Source organism: Monopterus albus, unplaced genomic scaffold (assembly GCF_001952655.1).
Source record: "Monopterus albus unplaced genomic scaffold, M_albus_1.0 scaffold51.1, whole genome shotgun sequence".
Lineage (NCBI taxonomy): Eukaryota > Metazoa > Chordata > Actinopteri > Synbranchiformes > Synbranchidae > Monopterus > Monopterus albus.
The window spans coordinates 4,229,369-4,247,113 of NW_018127931.1; the positions used below are offsets into that span (position 1 = coordinate 4,229,369).

General features: G+C 41.3%; 2 protein-coding genes and 2 long non-coding RNA genes across 7 annotated transcripts in view; 2 read left to right on the forward strand and 2 right to left on the reverse strand.

Moving 5' to 3' along the window:
- Positions 1-1,849, reverse strand: part of gas2l3 (growth arrest-specific 2 like 3) — a 26,505-nt gene extending 24,656 nt beyond the window's left edge. Inside the window, exon 1 of the mRNA XM_020601425.1 lies at positions 1,722-1,849. The gene's annotated coding sequence lies outside the window, so the exon portion shown is untranslated. The remainder of the gene's footprint in view (positions 1-1,721) is intronic.
- Positions 1,850-3,615: 1,766 nt separating this feature from the next.
- Positions 3,616-6,307, reverse strand: LOC109960848 (uncharacterized). The gene is made up of 3 exons (XR_002275052.1): positions 6,227-6,307; positions 5,866-6,045; positions 3,616-5,131 (listed from the first exon to the last, which is right to left on the reverse strand). It is a non-coding gene; the product is annotated as an uncharacterized LOC109960848 (long non-coding RNA).
- A 259-nt stretch (positions 6,308-6,566) lies between these two features.
- On the forward strand, positions 6,567-7,710 carry LOC109960847 (uncharacterized). The gene is made up of 2 exons (XR_002275051.1): positions 6,567-6,656; positions 7,025-7,710. It is a non-coding gene; the product is annotated as an uncharacterized LOC109960847 (long non-coding RNA).
- A 5,495-nt stretch (positions 7,711-13,205) lies between these two features.
- The window catches only part of arid2 (AT-rich interactive domain 2), a 60,924-nt gene continuing 56,384 nt past the window's right edge, over positions 13,206-17,745 (forward strand). The window contains exons 1-5 of one of the 4 annotated variants that reach the window (XM_020601235.1): positions 13,206-13,594; positions 13,700-13,761; positions 16,185-16,370; positions 16,492-16,585; positions 17,496-17,593. In XM_020601235.1, the coding sequence (XP_020456891.1) occupies positions 16,279-16,370; positions 16,492-16,585; positions 17,496-17,593 (284 nt within the window). In that variant the 5' untranslated portion in view covers positions 13,206-13,594; positions 13,700-13,761; positions 16,185-16,278. Of the gene's footprint in view, positions 13,762-15,772; positions 16,371-16,491; positions 16,586-17,495; positions 17,594-17,745 lie in introns of those variants that run through there. The other 3 variants (XM_020601234.1, XM_020601233.1, XM_020601236.1) reach the window with 3 other exon arrangements.

Here is a 17,745-nt window from a genome sequence, read left to right on the forward strand (position 1 = left end):
GAATGCCTCGGCATCCCCACGGAGGAGCTGGAGGAAGTGTCTGGAGAGAGGGAAGTCTGGGCATCTTTGCTTACACTGCTGCCCCCGCGACCCGGTCCCGGATAAGCGGAGGAAAATGGATGGATGGATAGAAGGTTATTCAAAAGGAATGAACCGATTTCATTACGCAATATTTTATTAAGTAAAAGTAATACAAAACTCCAGCCAAGTCACAAGTATTCTACTCACAATCAACTTTGATTTCCTGTCTTACAAGTGTTCAATGTGGCCACCACCTGCAGCACGGGCAACATCAATGCAATAAGAGAATTCTTCCCAGGCGCGTATTAGCATATCATGACCACTGAGTTGAACGCTGTTGTTGTGGACACATTGAAAACTTGTAAGACAGGAAATTAAAGTTGATTGTGAGTGAAATACTTGTGACTTGGCTGGAGTTTTGTATTACTTTTCCTCGATAAAATATTGCGTAATGAAATCAGCTCATTCTTTTAGAATAACCCTGTATTGCATTAATTTGATTATTCACAAATAATGAGTCTACATGGAAATGTTAAAAAAAAAGGATTCCTACAGTGAAACTACATTATTAAATGCATCATCAGGGACTACCTGCAATACCTTCATGGACCAGACCAGTAGTTGAAAACCCCTGGATTAGATACAGACACATATAAACATTATAAACAGAAAAAAGTAATAATAAATAGCCACAATTCTATTTACATGCATGAATGAAGTGACACTAAATGCCCATTCCTTGAATGTCAGGCTAAATTACAAGATCAAGAGACAAAAACAAATCATCATGTCTGAAGTGCATTGTGTGAATGGTCCTTCCATGGTGTAACCCTCTTTGCAGGAAACACCTGCCAAACCTATACTTCAGCTTTTTTCCTCAGACAGGAAAGCAGGATTGCCACATGAACAAGACTTCATGTTATATCTCCTCCTCATTGTCTTAGCACAATAGGTAGGTCTCGACCAGCAGGATATAAAAAGCCAGGCAGTGTGTGCTTTGATCCAAAAACAGAAGCACCAAGTGCCTGCTATTGATCCCCCACCTTAACCTGCTCTCCTAATGAACCTACAATATTCAATTAATTCTATCATCAGCCCCTGTAATTTCGCATTACTATCATGCCACACCTCAGTAGACACCTTCTCCCGGGTTAGACAGCTACTGATCCCATCACCTATTTTATTCCCTACAGCCAATCAAGGATACATGTGTATGCTTCACACTGGAAGCCTCAAAACCCAGCAAACACAATAAAATCTTAGGTCCAGGGATGTAAACCGGCTTAAACTGTGCCCTTTTTATTTAATTAAACTTGATTATAGTTCATATGAAAAGAAAAGCATCAACAAAGATAAGCTTTTAGGTAAAATGATTTACGCTAAAGAAGTGATGTTTGACCATTTTTAGGCAAAAACCTGAAAACTATCATACACAACTTCAATTAATTAAATACAGCATATTTTAAACTCCTGGTAGCTTGACACTTCTCTTTAAGGCACACGAGACTTCGGATATATACCAAATTAACAGCATTTTGAGTGTTTTGTTTGAAACCATGTTTGCACGAGGCTTCCTCATGATCCTGGAGAGAAACGGGAGGATAACTCAGCACTGGCCAAAACTTAGGCATCAGGTTTCCCCCTTAATTCCCATGTAAGATATAGTATGAAAACAACTCTGCTAAAAGTTTGAGACTTACCAGCAGAAGATATAAGATTGTACGAACAAAAAAGCAGACAGTTTGCGCACATTTAAACCGCTTTTTCCTTTGGAAATCTTCACTTTGCATATATTCCAGTGCCTACAACGAGTTACTTGTGCTCTGTGCTACTGTGTTTTGAGGCAACGCTGTTCGAACTAGCCAATCAGAGCGCCCGTCCAGTCGGGGGCGGGGTCACATACTCACCTGCGTGTCATTTTACGGAATAAAAATCAATAAATAAGAATTCATTCATATTCATAGATGTACGTTCCTGGATAAAGCACGCTAAATGTTAGAACAAGATTTGGCTGTGAGTGATAAAAAAAGTAAAAAAGAAAAAGAACGAAGAAGAAAGAAAGAAATACTGTGATTCTTTTTTATAAGACAGTTCCCTTTCATTATTCACAGAGTTTTTATTGCACTTGTTCTCATAGTGATTTTTTTCCCATTATATTTGGCCTATGTATGATTCTGTAAGGTTTGTGCACAGTAACGATAACAATGTTGATTACTGGAACACTGGATTACTTTGTGGTCAACAATATGGAACAGGAGTCCCATTACATACACTTCAGAAGCTATTCAGGGCTACTTTGTCTTATGAGGGGAGAAGAGGACATGTTTGTGTTGAGTTTCAGCCACACCCCTGCCATTGTTGGGTGAAACCATGGTAGCTATACTACATAGCTACTGCACTGGATTACTATATTGGTATGCAGATTAAACATTTGCTCTTTGTGCCTGCTGAGTGAACAGCATGTTTTCTTCTACAAGCACAGTGTTAAATCACTACAACCTCACTTACTAATATGATAAGCTTCTAATCAGCAACAGTATTTCAGATAAATGGCAAGTATTAGATGAGTTTGTGGTTAAAAACAACACAAAATGTTTTTGGCAACTCAAAAACTGACATGAAAACAACAACAAGTCCTTCTTCCCATGTTCCTCAGTCATTTCTGTATTAGTGTGCTGCTAGAGATAAGTTCAATAGACATTTGACTAGAATGAAACTGTGTTTCATTAACAGTTTTCATTAATCTGACTGTGGAAGCATATGTGTAAATAATCAATATAATTAAAACTACCAGATACTCACAAATCATTGAATTTTGTGGCATGCAAAAGAGCCATGGTTAGTGTGTAGTAATACGTGTACCTTTCCTCATATAACAGTGCCGATCTTCAGTGTCTACAAAAAAGTTATATTTTACAAGTTAAATGTCAATCAAACTGCTTGGATGGTACTGTGAATTCTTCCTCCTTAAATTTTCTGTTGATCAGGCATTCATTTCTGCAGAAGGCTTTCTTTTCTAAGTCTGTTCCGCCAGTAGTGGTTATCGCTGCCAGTGCTCAAAACCCAGTTGTTCCTCTATCGAACAATATGATATATGATATGATATATGCTCATACCACTGTGGGCTTTGGTTCTTCTTACCTCTGTTACCAGCTTTGCAGCTGGCCATAGCGGTAGTCAAAACATGAAGTAAATCAATGTGCGTGTGTGTGTGTCTGTTGGTTAAGTGGTGTGTAGCTAAAAACATTCTCACACGACCTCTAGTACATGTCGTGACTTAAACATAAGAACATATTATGGCTAAGGCTACAGTTATACACATAATAATAATATTAAACACCCTGTCTGCTGACAGTCATCAACTCTTCTCTCTAGTTATCCTTGACCAGATGTACCTTGTAGAAACTCATAAGCATGCCTAAGCATTTAACAGTCTAAATAGACATCCTATCTCCACTAAACATTTCTAATACATAAAGTATCTATCCAATTTCTATCTGACTAAAAATACCTAACACCACCATATCCACCAGAGAGGTGACATTTTGTGTTTCTAAAGCTAGTCTATGCAACCAGAGATCAACACACCCAAGTACTTGAGCTAGCCTGCCACCCAACTTGCATAGCACTGAAAATAAAAGCACGAGACCGGAAACAGGCGGGACAGAATCATGACAGGTGCCTCAGTTTCTGTAATCTGGGTGAGGTAGTACAACTTATAGTAAATATTTTCACCAGGATCTTGAATCGCTCTTAGTCTGGTCCTTCTCCTGGGACCAATTTTCCTTGGGAGATCCTACCAGGGGCTGATGCCCTGGACAACACAGCTCCTAGGATCACTGGTATACACAAACCTCTCTACCACATTAAGGTGGAGATTCCATAGACATGTTTGTCACACAATGAATGTGCATGCTATTACTGATAGCATTATTGATGGCTCCATGCTATTCAGTGTCCCAGTAAGCATTATAGTGTTCATAAAGTCTAAGGAGAATCAAATGGGAATTCTTTTATGATCTGGAAATAAGGTGAGTCAAAATTATGTTAATAATAGAAATGATGATAATAATTTGTGAAAAAGACAAAAAACATTAAACAAATACATCACCATTACAACCATTTAGCATATTAATAAAGTGCATTTAATGCAGGAAATTCACTCCCAACATTTGTCTAAATCCTAAAGTAATCATGAAACACAAGTGCCACCTAGTGACAATGGACAAACACACATGAACACATTTCATTCCTCATGGGGTCTTCATTGACTTACAGTATATTCATTTCCTGAAGATGCACGCTAACCTTAGCCATAACACTTGCTTAACCTCATTCCTTAACCTAAGCTTAAACCAGTTCATCACCTTTAAAACTGAACAATTTAGGCTGGAACTGGACTGTTTTTCTCCTTCTATAAGAAATGCTTTTTGAAACCCTGGATTTGCTGGAACATATGCATTCAATTCCAGTAACACTGCCAGGTGAGAAGCATTATCCAGATTGTGAACTGCCCTGTAATACACATCCTAGATCAAACATGCTATCTTTTGACAATTTTATAAAGTGCTCATTGATTAAAATTAAAAAAAAAAATTGGTACAAGAATGATCTTGGTCTCTGGTATAATCTGTCATCTGAAATTTAAAAAAAAGCAAATAGGCAGCTAAAGGAAGCAACAAGCAAGATCTGTAGAGCTTCATACAGTATATATTCACAATAATTTTCTCAGGGCACTTTACACAATCAGGTGTAGACCTTACACTATTATAAGGAAAACTCATCAAATTCCTCTTGAACAAATATTTGGCGACGGGTGGAGAAAATATTGTTTTCAATGTAATACAGGGCAAAGATGATTTACAAATCACTATTTTAGCTGGTAATGGTGGGAGAGATGACTGACAGGTGGACGAGGAGGATGGAGAAAGGAGCTGGCCTGGTTACAGGAATGGAGGTGAGTATGCCACACAGGTAGGTTGAGGAAGTGGCTACTCATGGGAGGACGAGGAAGATGTTGGCTTGGTTGCAGGATCGGAGGTAAGTACACCACGCAGGTAGGTTGAGGAAGTGGCTACTCACAGAAGGTCAAATGCACACCGTCTCAGAGCTGTTCAGATGCACAGAAAACAAGATCTGTTCAGGAATAAAACATAATGATCTGGTGAAGAGCACAGGAGAGTTGACTAATGAACCAGCTAATGGAAAAGGGGCGTATATACAGTATATGAGACTGGACCAGGAGATATTATACAGCAGGTGGATGTGATGATGGCTAATTATGCTGGTAGAGCAGGGAATCTGGGGAAAAACAACAGAAGAACAGGAAGCATGAGCCCAAACTACGACACTTTTAGTGCCAATCACCTCAGTGAGTCGGGTCCGCTCGATTGTCCAACCACTGACAGTCTACCAAGAGTGTCAAACAAAGGAAGAATGCATTGCTAATAACCATAGTGAGTCAACTATATTATCATCAACAGCAATAATAATTAATGATAGAACAACAATATTATATCAACCTAATTACAATCTTTACTAGGGCTGCTTCACTCATGTGCTTCTGTGCACTTTTGTTGTTGCTGTTGCTGTTGTCATTTCTGTCTGTATTCTGCAACTCTGCCTGGATTACTTTCACTAGGGATGAGCTTCTGAACATCCGACAGCTCAGTCTGAATGTTTTTTTCCCGTTTTCACTGACAGTGAAAGCTGTTTAGATATTTTATATTTCACCACAGGCCTGCATCAAAAATGCATTGCAGCTCTTACCCAACTGGATAATAAGTATAAAACACCCAGATTTCATTCTCATTATCTTGGGGGATTTTAACAGAGCAATCTTACCCATAGGTGAGACTGCTGAAGCTGGGCCAGGAGGCAGCTCATTCAGCAGCAAGGAACACAGGCAAGTATGCAGAGGCAGGGCTGGACGCAGCTCACTCTGTGGTGAGGAGCACAGGCGAGTATGCAGAAGCTGGCAGGAGAGGTACTGGAGCAATGGGAACAGGAACTCAGTATAGCAAGCTGTAAGCAGTGACAAAACACACAGGTAGTAAGAACCGGCCAGAGCAGAATCAGCAACAGATTGGAACTGACTGGCGACAGGGAAGAATTCAGCTGTGGTATATTTATTTTTTCGCCAGGATGATTAGGCAATGAGTAACAGCTGAGCTGAAGTCATGTCCTGCGGCTCCGATCAGCTCACCGAGAAGGAGAGGACAGACAGAGACTTAACAGCTCTGTCATGAGAAAGAGGAGGCCTACAGGAGTAGGGACAGGATCCTGCATAACCAGGCTAGAAACTGTGAGGTCACATGCTTGCCTCAGTTTCTCTCCCTTCTCTGGGAGTCTTGGTTGAGTTATCGGTTGTGGCTGGTAGACAGTGGCACAGCTGAAACTAATCATTCAATCTGGCTGGCTAGTATATAGTCTGGGCTCAGCTGTGTTATCCTTGCTAGTCAGTTTGTTGTCTTCATGATGTCTCACCAGCCAACTTACCTCCTGAGAAACTTTGTCTCTGATTTTGCTACCTGATCCGAATCTGTGTCCAGTCCTGCCTCTTACTAGCTCCTCTGTTTTCCGTGGCTCCTGGTTTCCAGCACTGAAGACATCTATCCTGCTAATCTAGCTGCCCAGTAAGTTCTGCTACCTATTATTGTTGCTCTGGATACTGTTAACGGCTGGTCCTGATCTAACCTCTACCCAACAAAAATTTACCTCTACCCTTGCCATTTGCTTCTTGCTGTTCAGCATGAGTAGTCTCTGCTCCACTTTCTTCTTCCAAACCACACTTCTGACAGTAGTCACTCCATTCTGTGCCAGCCTGACAAGGACCCTTCTGTGTGTCAGTGCAGCTCTACTCAGCTCTCCTGTTTTCTCCTCATCATAGACTGAGTTTTCTCCTGCCCAGTGACAGCTCAGCTCACCTGGTCCTTCCTCATGGCAGGCTGAATTGTTTCCAGACCAGTGATAGCTCAGCTAACCTGTTTGTTCCTCATTGCAGCCTGGGTTGTCTCCAGACCAGTTTCAGTTCTACTCACCTGGGGGTTCCTCATCGCTGTAGGAGTTGTTTCCAGGTCAGTGTCATCTCAGCTCTCTGCCTGTACCGCATCAAGCCTGAGTCAGCACCAGCCCAGCATATACATAGTTCACCCTTCAGTCCCTCCTGAGTATCACCAGTCCAGCATCCATCCAGCTCTCCAGTCTATTTCTGCATCACTCCTGAGTCACCGCCTGTCCAGGTGCTACCTCAGTGCTGCCGCGTGTCCTTCAACCGAACTAACCTGCCCCACTCTTTGCCGGATCCAGCAAGCCCAGCTGACCTCCATCTTCCAGCTTGTCTTGTGACTGGCCTCTGCTAGGTTTCTGCAATCTGTCCGGTTCTTCATCTCCTACACCTGCCTGCTTCCCCCTCCTGTCCACCTACCAGCCCCTGAGGTCTTTTCAGCCTTCCTTAGGTCCTTTGAGTCCAATTCCCATGTCCTCACTCCACATAGAAGTTGGACAGCCCACTCTCCTCTGTACTCACCCGCATTGACAGAGGACCAGTCATCCGGAGGTCCCCTTTTCCACACTTTCTTCACATTGCTGGAAACAGTCCTGCCTCTGCACCACTCCACCAAGTATTCTGTTTGTCTCAGCCATTGCTGGTCACTTCTGATTGACTGTACAATAAACGTCTTAATCTTAGTTGGTTGTCTGAGTCCTGCTTCTGGGAATTATTCCAAAATTTTATACCTAGTGGCCCTAAGCCTTAACAGAAATGTACTGACAAAGGAGATCAGAGGAACTACTCTGAATGCTAAAAAATCAGTGTCTGGCCAATGAGCCGTCATCAGGAAAAATCAGTGTCTGGCCAATGAGCTGTCATCAGTGTGGAGAAGCTTACAGAACCACCGGTTACAGGATACCATCCTCCCTGCTGTGGCGCGCTATCAATTGGTTGAACTAAATGAGTTTTATTGTAAGTTTGAGAGGCAAAGTTCTATACCCCTCTCTCACCTCATCTTGGACCCACAATCAGTAGCTGCTTCCCCCAGGACCACCTCTCTTCCCTTCAGCACCCCACCTCTGAAGGTTGGTGAAAAAGATGTCTGTATTTCTCTCCTGTTTTAAATGCTCCACCATCATCCCAATTCCCAAGAAACCCTGCATCAAAGAACTGAATGACTACAGGCCTGTCGCTTTGACATCTGTAGTCATGAAGTGTTTTGAGAAACTGGTGTTGGCCCACCTGCGTGGTCATAACAGCCTGGAGCTGAACACATTTAAAACAGTGGAAATGATAGTGGCTTTTAGGAGGAGCTTCCCCCATCATATCTCTGTTCACTATATTCAATAGCACTGCTTCAGTAGTGGAGTCCTACAAGTTCCTGGGTTCCACAATCTCTCGGGATTTGAAGTGGACAACCGACATCAGTGCCATCATCAAAGGCACAACAGAGGATGTACTTTCTGCATCAGCTCAGGAAGTTTAATCTGCCTCAGGAGCTGTTGATTGAGTTCTATAGAGGAACTATTGAGCCTGTTCTCTGCACTTCCATCTCTTTCTTATTTGACTCGGCAACCAAACAGGACAGGTACAGATTCCAGTGCACAATTCAATCTGCAGAAAAACTCATCAGTGCCAGCCTGTCCTCCGTGGAGAACTTGTACACTTCTCAGGTCAAACAGAAGGCAAAGAAGACTTCTGCAGACCCCTCAGATCCTGGACATAGTCCGTTTGATCTTCTCACCTCTGGAGGGTGCTACAAGTCACTGTATGCCAAGACATCTAGACACAGACTGTTTCTTCCCCTGGGCCATCTCACTTATGAACTGTTATGTGCTGTTCGCACCTGTCAGTGAGCGAACGAGAAAGAGGCGGACCCAGTTAGCCGACTTCGGTGCAAGCAGTGATTTATTATGTACAGTGATGATGAGAGTAACAATACACAGAGGGAAATAGTGTGTAGTCCTGTCGATGAGTAGTAGCCAGGTGTTGACCAACAGCAGGAGGCGAGGAGATGGAGAGCTGGGCCGAGCTGCGTAGGCTGGGTCACTCCTGGGCTGGTCGGTGGTGATGGTGGCTACTGAAGGTGGAGACAGAGAGATGAAGGCAATAGTAGAACAGATAGGCGACTGAGCATTGACCTGCCTGGGAGGAGAGAGTGGAGCCACGGTCCGGAGGAAACAGTCCATCGGGGAAACACAAACAGTAGCTGGCTAGGGGATAAATACATACAAAAAAACGAAAGAGCACGGAGAAAAAAGGGCCTAGAGACGAGAACAAACTGGCAAGTGACTGAGGAGTGAAACCGGGTAATATAGTGAGCAACCTAATCAAGTGCAGCTGGTGATAAGGGAGTGAGGAACAGGTGAACGTGATTAGTGTAAATGGGCAAGAGACAGTAGGAAAGGTGAGGGAGGCCAAAGCGGCTGAGCAAACCTGACAGGACCACCCCCAAGGTTGGTCTATGTTTAAGGGTATGGCAGGATGCAGTAAACACCACATTGTACAGATGTACATTATTATGTATTTATTTTTTAACTGGTTATGTGGTGTGTGTGTTTTTTTTTTTTAATTTTTTTTTTTAACTTGTGGTTTTGGCTTTATTCTGGTTTTATACTGCTGTGCACATCAGAGGCCATTGGGCGGGAGTCAAATTCTTTGTATTATTGATAATACTTGGCAATAAAGTTTATGCTTAAAAAGGAAGGTTTTAAGCCTGACCTTAAGTAGAGAAAGCATTTACATCCTGAACCAAAACTGGGAGCTGGTTCCACAAGAGAGAAGCTTGATAGCTAAAGGCTCTGCCTCCCATTCTACTTCTGTAAACTAAAGGAACAACAAGCAGACCTGCACTCTTGAGAGCAAAGTGCTCTGTTGGGATGATAAAATACTATGAAGTCTTTAAAGACTGTTGTCTCCGGTACTTTTTACCATGCTAAATCTGAGAGACGAAGCAGTCCAAGTAACTTCAAAACAGTGCTGATTTATTCAATGAACACAGGTAAAAATTAACATTACACGCTCAGGTATCTTGCACCTCCAACGTGCACGCAGGCAGCTGAAAGATGAAAGACCCTGAACCACAACAGGCCTATACATTATATCACTTCGGGGGCTAGCCCCATACTACACAGAAACGTCAACCGAGACGTCGCTGTTGCCAGCTTTGCAGCTGGCCATAGCAACTCATCTGATTTTAGTACTACCTCCTGAGGGGTGCTGAAATTTAGTTCCCAGAACGCACCTCAAAAGCAGGCATGCCATAGTAGACACCTTTTGAGTAGGTTCCTCTAGAGGAACCTGTATCCTGATCCTGCCTGTTACCTGACCATTTCCTGCCTCTGGATTTTGCCTCTGCTTCTGTCCTTCTTACAAGCAAGCACTGGCAGATTGTTTTTGGATTCAAGACAAATTTGCTTGAATTTCTCCTCTACTCTAAGCCTTTTTGCTTTGCCTTTTTTTTTCTTTTCTGAGCTCCGTATTTTCCTGTGTGCACAATGTGTGTTTTTAGTTTGTATTTTCCTTAAGGAAATTACCTGTGGAATTACCAGACTTGGATTCCATTCAGGGAGAGATATTATTGACCCCTTACTCTCTGTGGCTGTTGTTAAACTGCAGCCTCACTCACTCACATTTCCTGTGTGTCCAGTGTTCTTCACTGTCTCTAGTCCCTGTTGCCTGCTCATCAGTCTTGCCTCTCCACCTGCCTGCTCTGATTCTGGGCCTTTTATTGGACTCCAGGTTTGCTAACACCCGACTCCATTTGACATTTATTGACTTCGGAAACCTAATGTTGCCATGACTTTTGCCACCATGTATGCATAACGTATAACACTATGTGCACACTGAGTGAGTTTCAAATGGATCCACTTGACCCATAAATATTCTGTATACTCACATTCATACACACACACACAATGCTACTCTCAGTTGTCAGTTTATTAGGTATACCTAAACTAATGCAATCTAATACAACAATCCTGCAATAAATTCTCCCTGAAGGTTATAATGATTGGCTTCTTTTCAAAATGTTTTAGAGAGGTGTTGATTCAGCTGTATGATAATTTTGGAAAATTTAGTTTGTGCTGCTGGTGAACTGTATTGTTATACTGACAGGTGTTTTGTTTTTGTCTGCTTCTTGTTTCACTTGGAATTGATAGGTTATATTTATGTGTCCTTGCCTTTTCCAGCAATTCACCAACAATACATTTTACAAAACCAACAGAATTAAACAATATTGTATAGTCTTATTGACAAACTTGGACATTTAAATTTACTACTGGCTATTTAGTGAGTTCATGGTGGGGGAAGGGGGATTCATTCAGCTTCTACTGCTTATAGAGGCAACAATTTTTCTTGCTTGCTTTACTGCTGCTTTTATTTTTCAAAGATTGATCGGTTATGTAATCATGAATGACCTGGTGCTTGTCATTTAGTTTTAGAGTAGCTTTATTGAATCACTGTTCATGTTTTGTGCAGTTGTATGAACTCTATGATGTCTTATTGAGGTTTTGCACATTTATAAATTGCAAACTTGCTTAGGCTTTAAATGCTGCTGGTCCAATGGGTAGTAGCTTGTCCCTATAAAATAAAAAAAAATACACTGAATAGAGTTTATGTGCAGCAATGTGTATTTTATTGCATGCATCAATATTTAATCCACAACAATCACAGACATAAGTATGCTATTCTGATTAAAAATGTTATAAAGTAAGTTAAATTAAAAGACAAAGTCTTAAATTTAGTGTAGCTGCTGTAGCCTACTCCATAACCTCCTGCTGTACTTCCTATACCTCCCTCCCTAATCTCCCAGGATGCATCTTACTTCACCTAAGACTATAATCAGTCACAATTCGCTCAACGTATCCCTCCGAGTACAATATGTTCCTAACATGGAGGTGGATCAAGGGTGGTATCATTTAGATATAACGCCAGAAGATGGAGCCATTTTCCACCAGATAAATCAACAACTCATTGCTCTGAAGACATCAACCTGAGTCATGGAAGCAGCAGGGACAAGGGATGTGTAAGGATGTTACATGCACTTATCCTTCCGCTGGGATCTTTTGTCTGGGTTCTTGGAGACAGCTTGGCCTTACTGGCCCCATTTGCACCATATGCCATGACAGGTCTGACTATCACATCAGATGAAAACCTCTGTGTGATGGTATAACTGACCATATAACCTTCAAGTACACATTCACTGTCAAGGCACACCAATGATCACTTTTTAAATGCCATTTAAATGGGTGGCTACAAATATGTTATGAACATAAAGTTCCATCTGGCTACAGATTTAAAGACTTTTATTCCCCTAGTGTGTACCTTAATGACACTAATTCAAAATAAAATGCCATGACTGTCAAACTGTCATATACAGTATGATCTTTAGGACAAAACCACAATTCAACAGGGAATGGCCATATGCAACAGAAGTAGGCCACGCTCTAGTAACAATCATAATACATGTGTTTTTCTTGGTTGCTTCAAACACTATAGAACATGAATTCTATTATATTATTCAACAGGCTATATAATGAAGGACTTTGGTTCTTCTTACCATTGCTAACTCTGAGAGACGAGACAGTCCAAGTAACTTCAAAACAGTGCTGATTTATTCAAAGGATCACAGGTAAAATTAACATTACACGCTCAGGTATCTTGCACCTCCAACCTGCTCACAGGCAGATGAAAGATGAAAGACCCCAAACCAAACCAGGCCTATACATTATATCACCTTGGTTGGGCTAGCCCCATACTACACAGAAACGTCAACCAAGACGTCTCTGTTGCCAGCTTTGCAGCTGGCCATAGCAGTAGTCAAAACATGAAGCAAATCAATGTGTGTGTGTGTGTCTGATGATTAAGTGGTGTGTAGCTAAAAACATTCTCACACGACCTCTAGTAACATGTCGTGATATTAAACATAAGAACATATTATGGCTAAGTCTACAGTTATACACGTCATAATAATAATATTAAACACCCTGTCTGCTGACAGTCATCAACTCTTCTCTCTAGTTATCCTTGACCAGAAGTACCCTGTAGAAACTCATAAGCATGCCTAAGCATTTAACAGTCTAACTAGACATCCTATCTCCACTAAACATTTCTAATACATAAAGTATCTATCCAATTTCTTTCTGACTAAAAATACCTAACAATAACTAAAATCCTAGTTTTTAAATCAAATAATAGAGGTATAGTAGCTAAATTTGTCATTACTAAATTAGCTACAGTAATGAAGTGGCAAATAACTAAGTGAAGTAAATAAAAGGACGGATTGTTTTTTGTTTTTTTACATTTTGTTTGACAATAGTGTGAGAATAGTCATTAATTCAGTTTCAAGGGTGAACTCTGCCACAGGGATGGGGTTCGCCTTTAGCACATCATTTGGCCAAATAACTATAATGCACTGTGCACTACAGTAGCTAGACAGACTAAACACAAATTGATGCATTTTAGAGATCACATAGTAACTGCACGGGCTGCCAAATGTTAGCAAATGGTTGCCAACCGCCAGTAAAATATAAAGAAGAAAAGTTAGCAAATAGAAATGCAACGCGAAGATACAAACATAAGGTGGCTAATTGGCCTGTTAGCTACAATGGTTGTCTGTCTGAAACGATTTTCATAGCAACCTAACTGACTTTGGTGTCTTGCCTTTTAATCTGTTGGGTGTTTCAGGTTAGATATTGCTAAATAATGATGGCTGAAACATTATGAACCACTTCTGTCGGCATCAAGAGGTAAAGTAGTTATCTAAATTAGCTAACGTTAGCAGTGTTAGGGACTCAAATCTGACATGCTAATGTAATTAAGATGCCGGTACAGCTAGTTAGCGTACAAACAATTAAGTCTAGATTTCGTCGGTCGGTACTACCATTAGGTGATAGCGACTGGTAGCGATACAAGACACTAGATAAAATCTCCGTTAACGTGATAAGTCCTCGGGTAATTGAAGTAATACAATTTTCTCGGAATACGTTCTTGAGAATATCGCTAATTTAGTTAGCAAGCTAAGCTAGCTAGCACACAACTGAGCTAACCCAAAATTCGGTTGACGGGTGGGGAGTCCAAACAGGCATGAGATGAACTCCGAGGTGCCGCAGTTTGTTTGCAAAAGAAGAGCACTATTTGGTAAAATCATACACACGGACCGGCACTTTTCCGCTGTCTAATGTCAATTCCTCAAAATGGGGTCTGCTAACGTACGTCTCCGCCATTTTGTGACAGGTTTTTCATTGAGCAAAGGGGTACGTGTAATGGTTGAATGTAACCCCATCAAGAAGATATCCGCTTGGCAGTTACAAGGAAGAGGGATCAAGAGTAATTTCCAACCATCCCGTGAGATAAAAGTCGTTTTGAAGTGGTCGGCAAGACGGCTTGCAACAACGTTTATAGGCTTTCAGCAACAAATTGCATCATCAAAATTTATTACATGTACTACATTTTGCAGTAGTGGCAGTTCAGCTACATTTATGTTTGCATAGTGATTCAAGTAGTTTTTACATTACCTGCTTGTTTTTGTGCCGTTTTATGTTGTTGGCCACTGAAACTGAAACAAAATTTGGGGGCACAAAAGGAAAGGAAATGATGATGATGATGATTATTTTGGACTCGGATAATACAAACTTCACATTTAATGATGATGATTATATTATTATTATTATTATTATTATTCAGTCATACAATACAAAATTCACATTTGCTTACAACAAAAATAGAAAAGTGATTTAAGTTTTAACTTTTTGAAAAGCCCAGACAGGACAGGTTTAGGTCTCAGGTAATAAACTCAAACTCAACTGAGTGGATGTTTTGGCTGGCATGTGATTTTTTTTGTATTATATTTTGTTATAGTTTTGCACCACATTTACATTGTGAATTTGATTTTTTCTTTCTACAAATTATTTTAACAGATTTTCTAAGTAGATTTACTTAACTAGATTTCCCCCTAGGATAGCTTTGTTGTAGTAAGTAATTAGCTATCCAAGTGGTGTGCCCAGCACCGGATATCCAGTATCAATATAGTGTATTTATTGTTTGAAATTCCATGAGAATCAAGAACACTGCAGTATATATGGCACCATATGTCAAACTGAGCTAAATCGAGCCAAGAATAGAATATGGAGTATATAAATCCATTTATTTGTGTCATGATTTCAGTTGAGTTACCACCCCTTTTGCGCTGTTATATTGTCCAACATAAGATGAGACCCAAAGGTGTCAAAAATGATTTAAGTAAGTCACAATGAATAGGCTACTACATTTTAGACAAAATATGACAGTCGTGAGGCACATAACCAATAATGCAAGAAAGTTATTTTCCAAAAATGTATGTTAATGTCAAAATATAGCTATCTGGTGTAGTGGTAAACACTTTGGTACATTCTTATGTTAAGACATTAAACACTACTTCTGTAGAGTATTGAGTTTAACTACCTGCATATTTTAAAATATTCCTGTGATATCTGTATAATTATGAAATTGCAAGAGTGATTGTAGTCTTTTCTAACAGAAGTAGTCTAACTTCATTTAATCAATATGACTGAGTTTAGACACTCCAGTTATAAATATACCAAGGCTTTCTGCTAGCCTGGAAAAATGTATTTTACCACTAAACTGTAGGGTTGCCCTCCATTACACGCATAACAACAGAATTGCGTTAATTAGTGTTATCCCCTCCCCCCACGGGACATTTCCAAGTACCTCCTGACCCGTTTTCCAAACAGAGAGACGAGTTTTCAGACGGTCCCTAAAAAAGAAAACAGTCTCTATTGTTCTAGCAGCCGCTCTGCTCTGGATGGTGCAGTGTTGCATGTGGCCAGAGAGGGCGCTGCACGCATGGCAGGCCGGGCTCCACGGCCTTCACATCTTTTTGTCTGAGAACTGGATCCCTCTGCCGCTCTACAGTGTGTGCGATAGCCTCGGAGCTGCGTCCGTAGCATACTGTCAAACCACTTCAGACGAACACAACCGCGACCAAAAGCATTAATTCAACACATTCTGTCATGGCTTTTTTAATCTGTCGGTAGATCGGTCGTATTTCTGACTGTTCGTTGGAACTTAGTACAGGGTTGAATCGGACTGGCTTTCTGTGTGCATCAGTCTTTATTAGCGAGCTGCCGCTCTTCTTGCTATTAGCATTTTCTTTAACTTTTTAAACACTCAGCTTCGCGAATGACTGAGCGCCGGCGGAGTATGGGATCCTTGGTGTCTTAACAAGCGACTGAAGTGGGGTTCAACCATTTTTGCATGCAAAAACAATGGCAAATTCGACGGGGAAAAATATACTAGATCAGCGAAGGAAAGGACAGGCTTTCCTAGACGAGCTGCGGCAATTTCACCAAAGCAGAGGGTGAGATTGGGTCGTCTTTCTCTCGAAGAAATGTAACTTTAAATATCTATTGCATGTGACTGATAGCTAACCACAACTGTTATTTAAGCACATGTGTTTATTTCTTGTGTTATCCCCTCAGATCGCCGTTCAAGAAGATTCCTATCGTGGGTGGGAAAGAGCTGGATCTGAATGCTCTCTATATCAGAGTCGTCTCTTTAGGTGGATTTGCTAAGGTGAGTGGGAACTAAAAGTAGATTTTCTCCACACTCTGCGGTTTGTGGACTCCTCGGTGGACCACTCTTCAACTCCGTGTGGGTAACCCGGGACAAGTGTAATCCTCTAGGAAAAACGTTTGTAGTTCGGTGCTGGCCTTGTGCTAGTTTGCCATGTATCCCTATGCAATGTGGTGGCTTGTGTTGTTGTGTGGTTTGAATTGAAAGTCCAACCGCTCGGAGTCGGAGTGCAGTTGGAGCGACTCAAAATTAGCGGGCACATTTAACATCGATTATCGGCACGGAGCCCGGCCTTGGAAAACACCGCGTAGGACGCGGGGTTTCGCCCGGGGTTTTACCGGTAGTTTTCACCCAGGGGAAGCTTGATTTTTCTTTCTCGCCATAGCCATCTTTCTTCTGCTTCATGGCTGATCTGAAAATGTAGGCCTCACAGGCCCATCTGGTGAACACAGTAAACGGGACTAAAAGCTAACTTACTCCAAAATCAAACAGGTCGCTGTAGGCTAAATCGTTTGTTTTTTGATGGATACAGTTGGAGTTTGGTCTCGTTGTGTTTTAACGGGAAATAGAAACGTCAAGTTAGCTTGTTAGCTATAGGGCTAACTAGCTTCAACAGCAACGAGAGTATTCTAAAGGGAGTCAGACAGTTTGTACTTAACTGATGTGTCAAATGTAAATATGTTCGGTTAATAAATGTATTAGTGGCTAATTATATGCTACTGTGCAAAACGTGTCATCAGACACTGTTATTGAGTATTGTTAAATAATGTCAGCAGTTTGAGAAAGTTATCGATTAGTGACTCTTATCTCGCCTCATTGGGGAAACTCGTGGCAGAACAGATGGTTGAGGTCTCTTTTTTGTTGTTGCCGGTGTTGTTTATCTACTAACGAACCCATTTCCCCTTTTCAGGTCTCTGACAAAAACCAGTGGATTGAACTTGGGGAAGAGTTTAACTTTCCAAGGAGTTGTTCCAACGCTGCATTCGCTTTAAAACAGTACTACCTTCGGTGAGTAGCATGGCCATGCGTCTCTCATCCTCTCAGGTAGCATGTGGGAAGTGTTTACAAATGTTAAAATGCAGTTAGCAGGACCTAGCCTCTCCACTTCCCTCTGCTAGGAAGCTGCACTGCTGCAGTATTGTGACAGGCAAAGCGAGGTC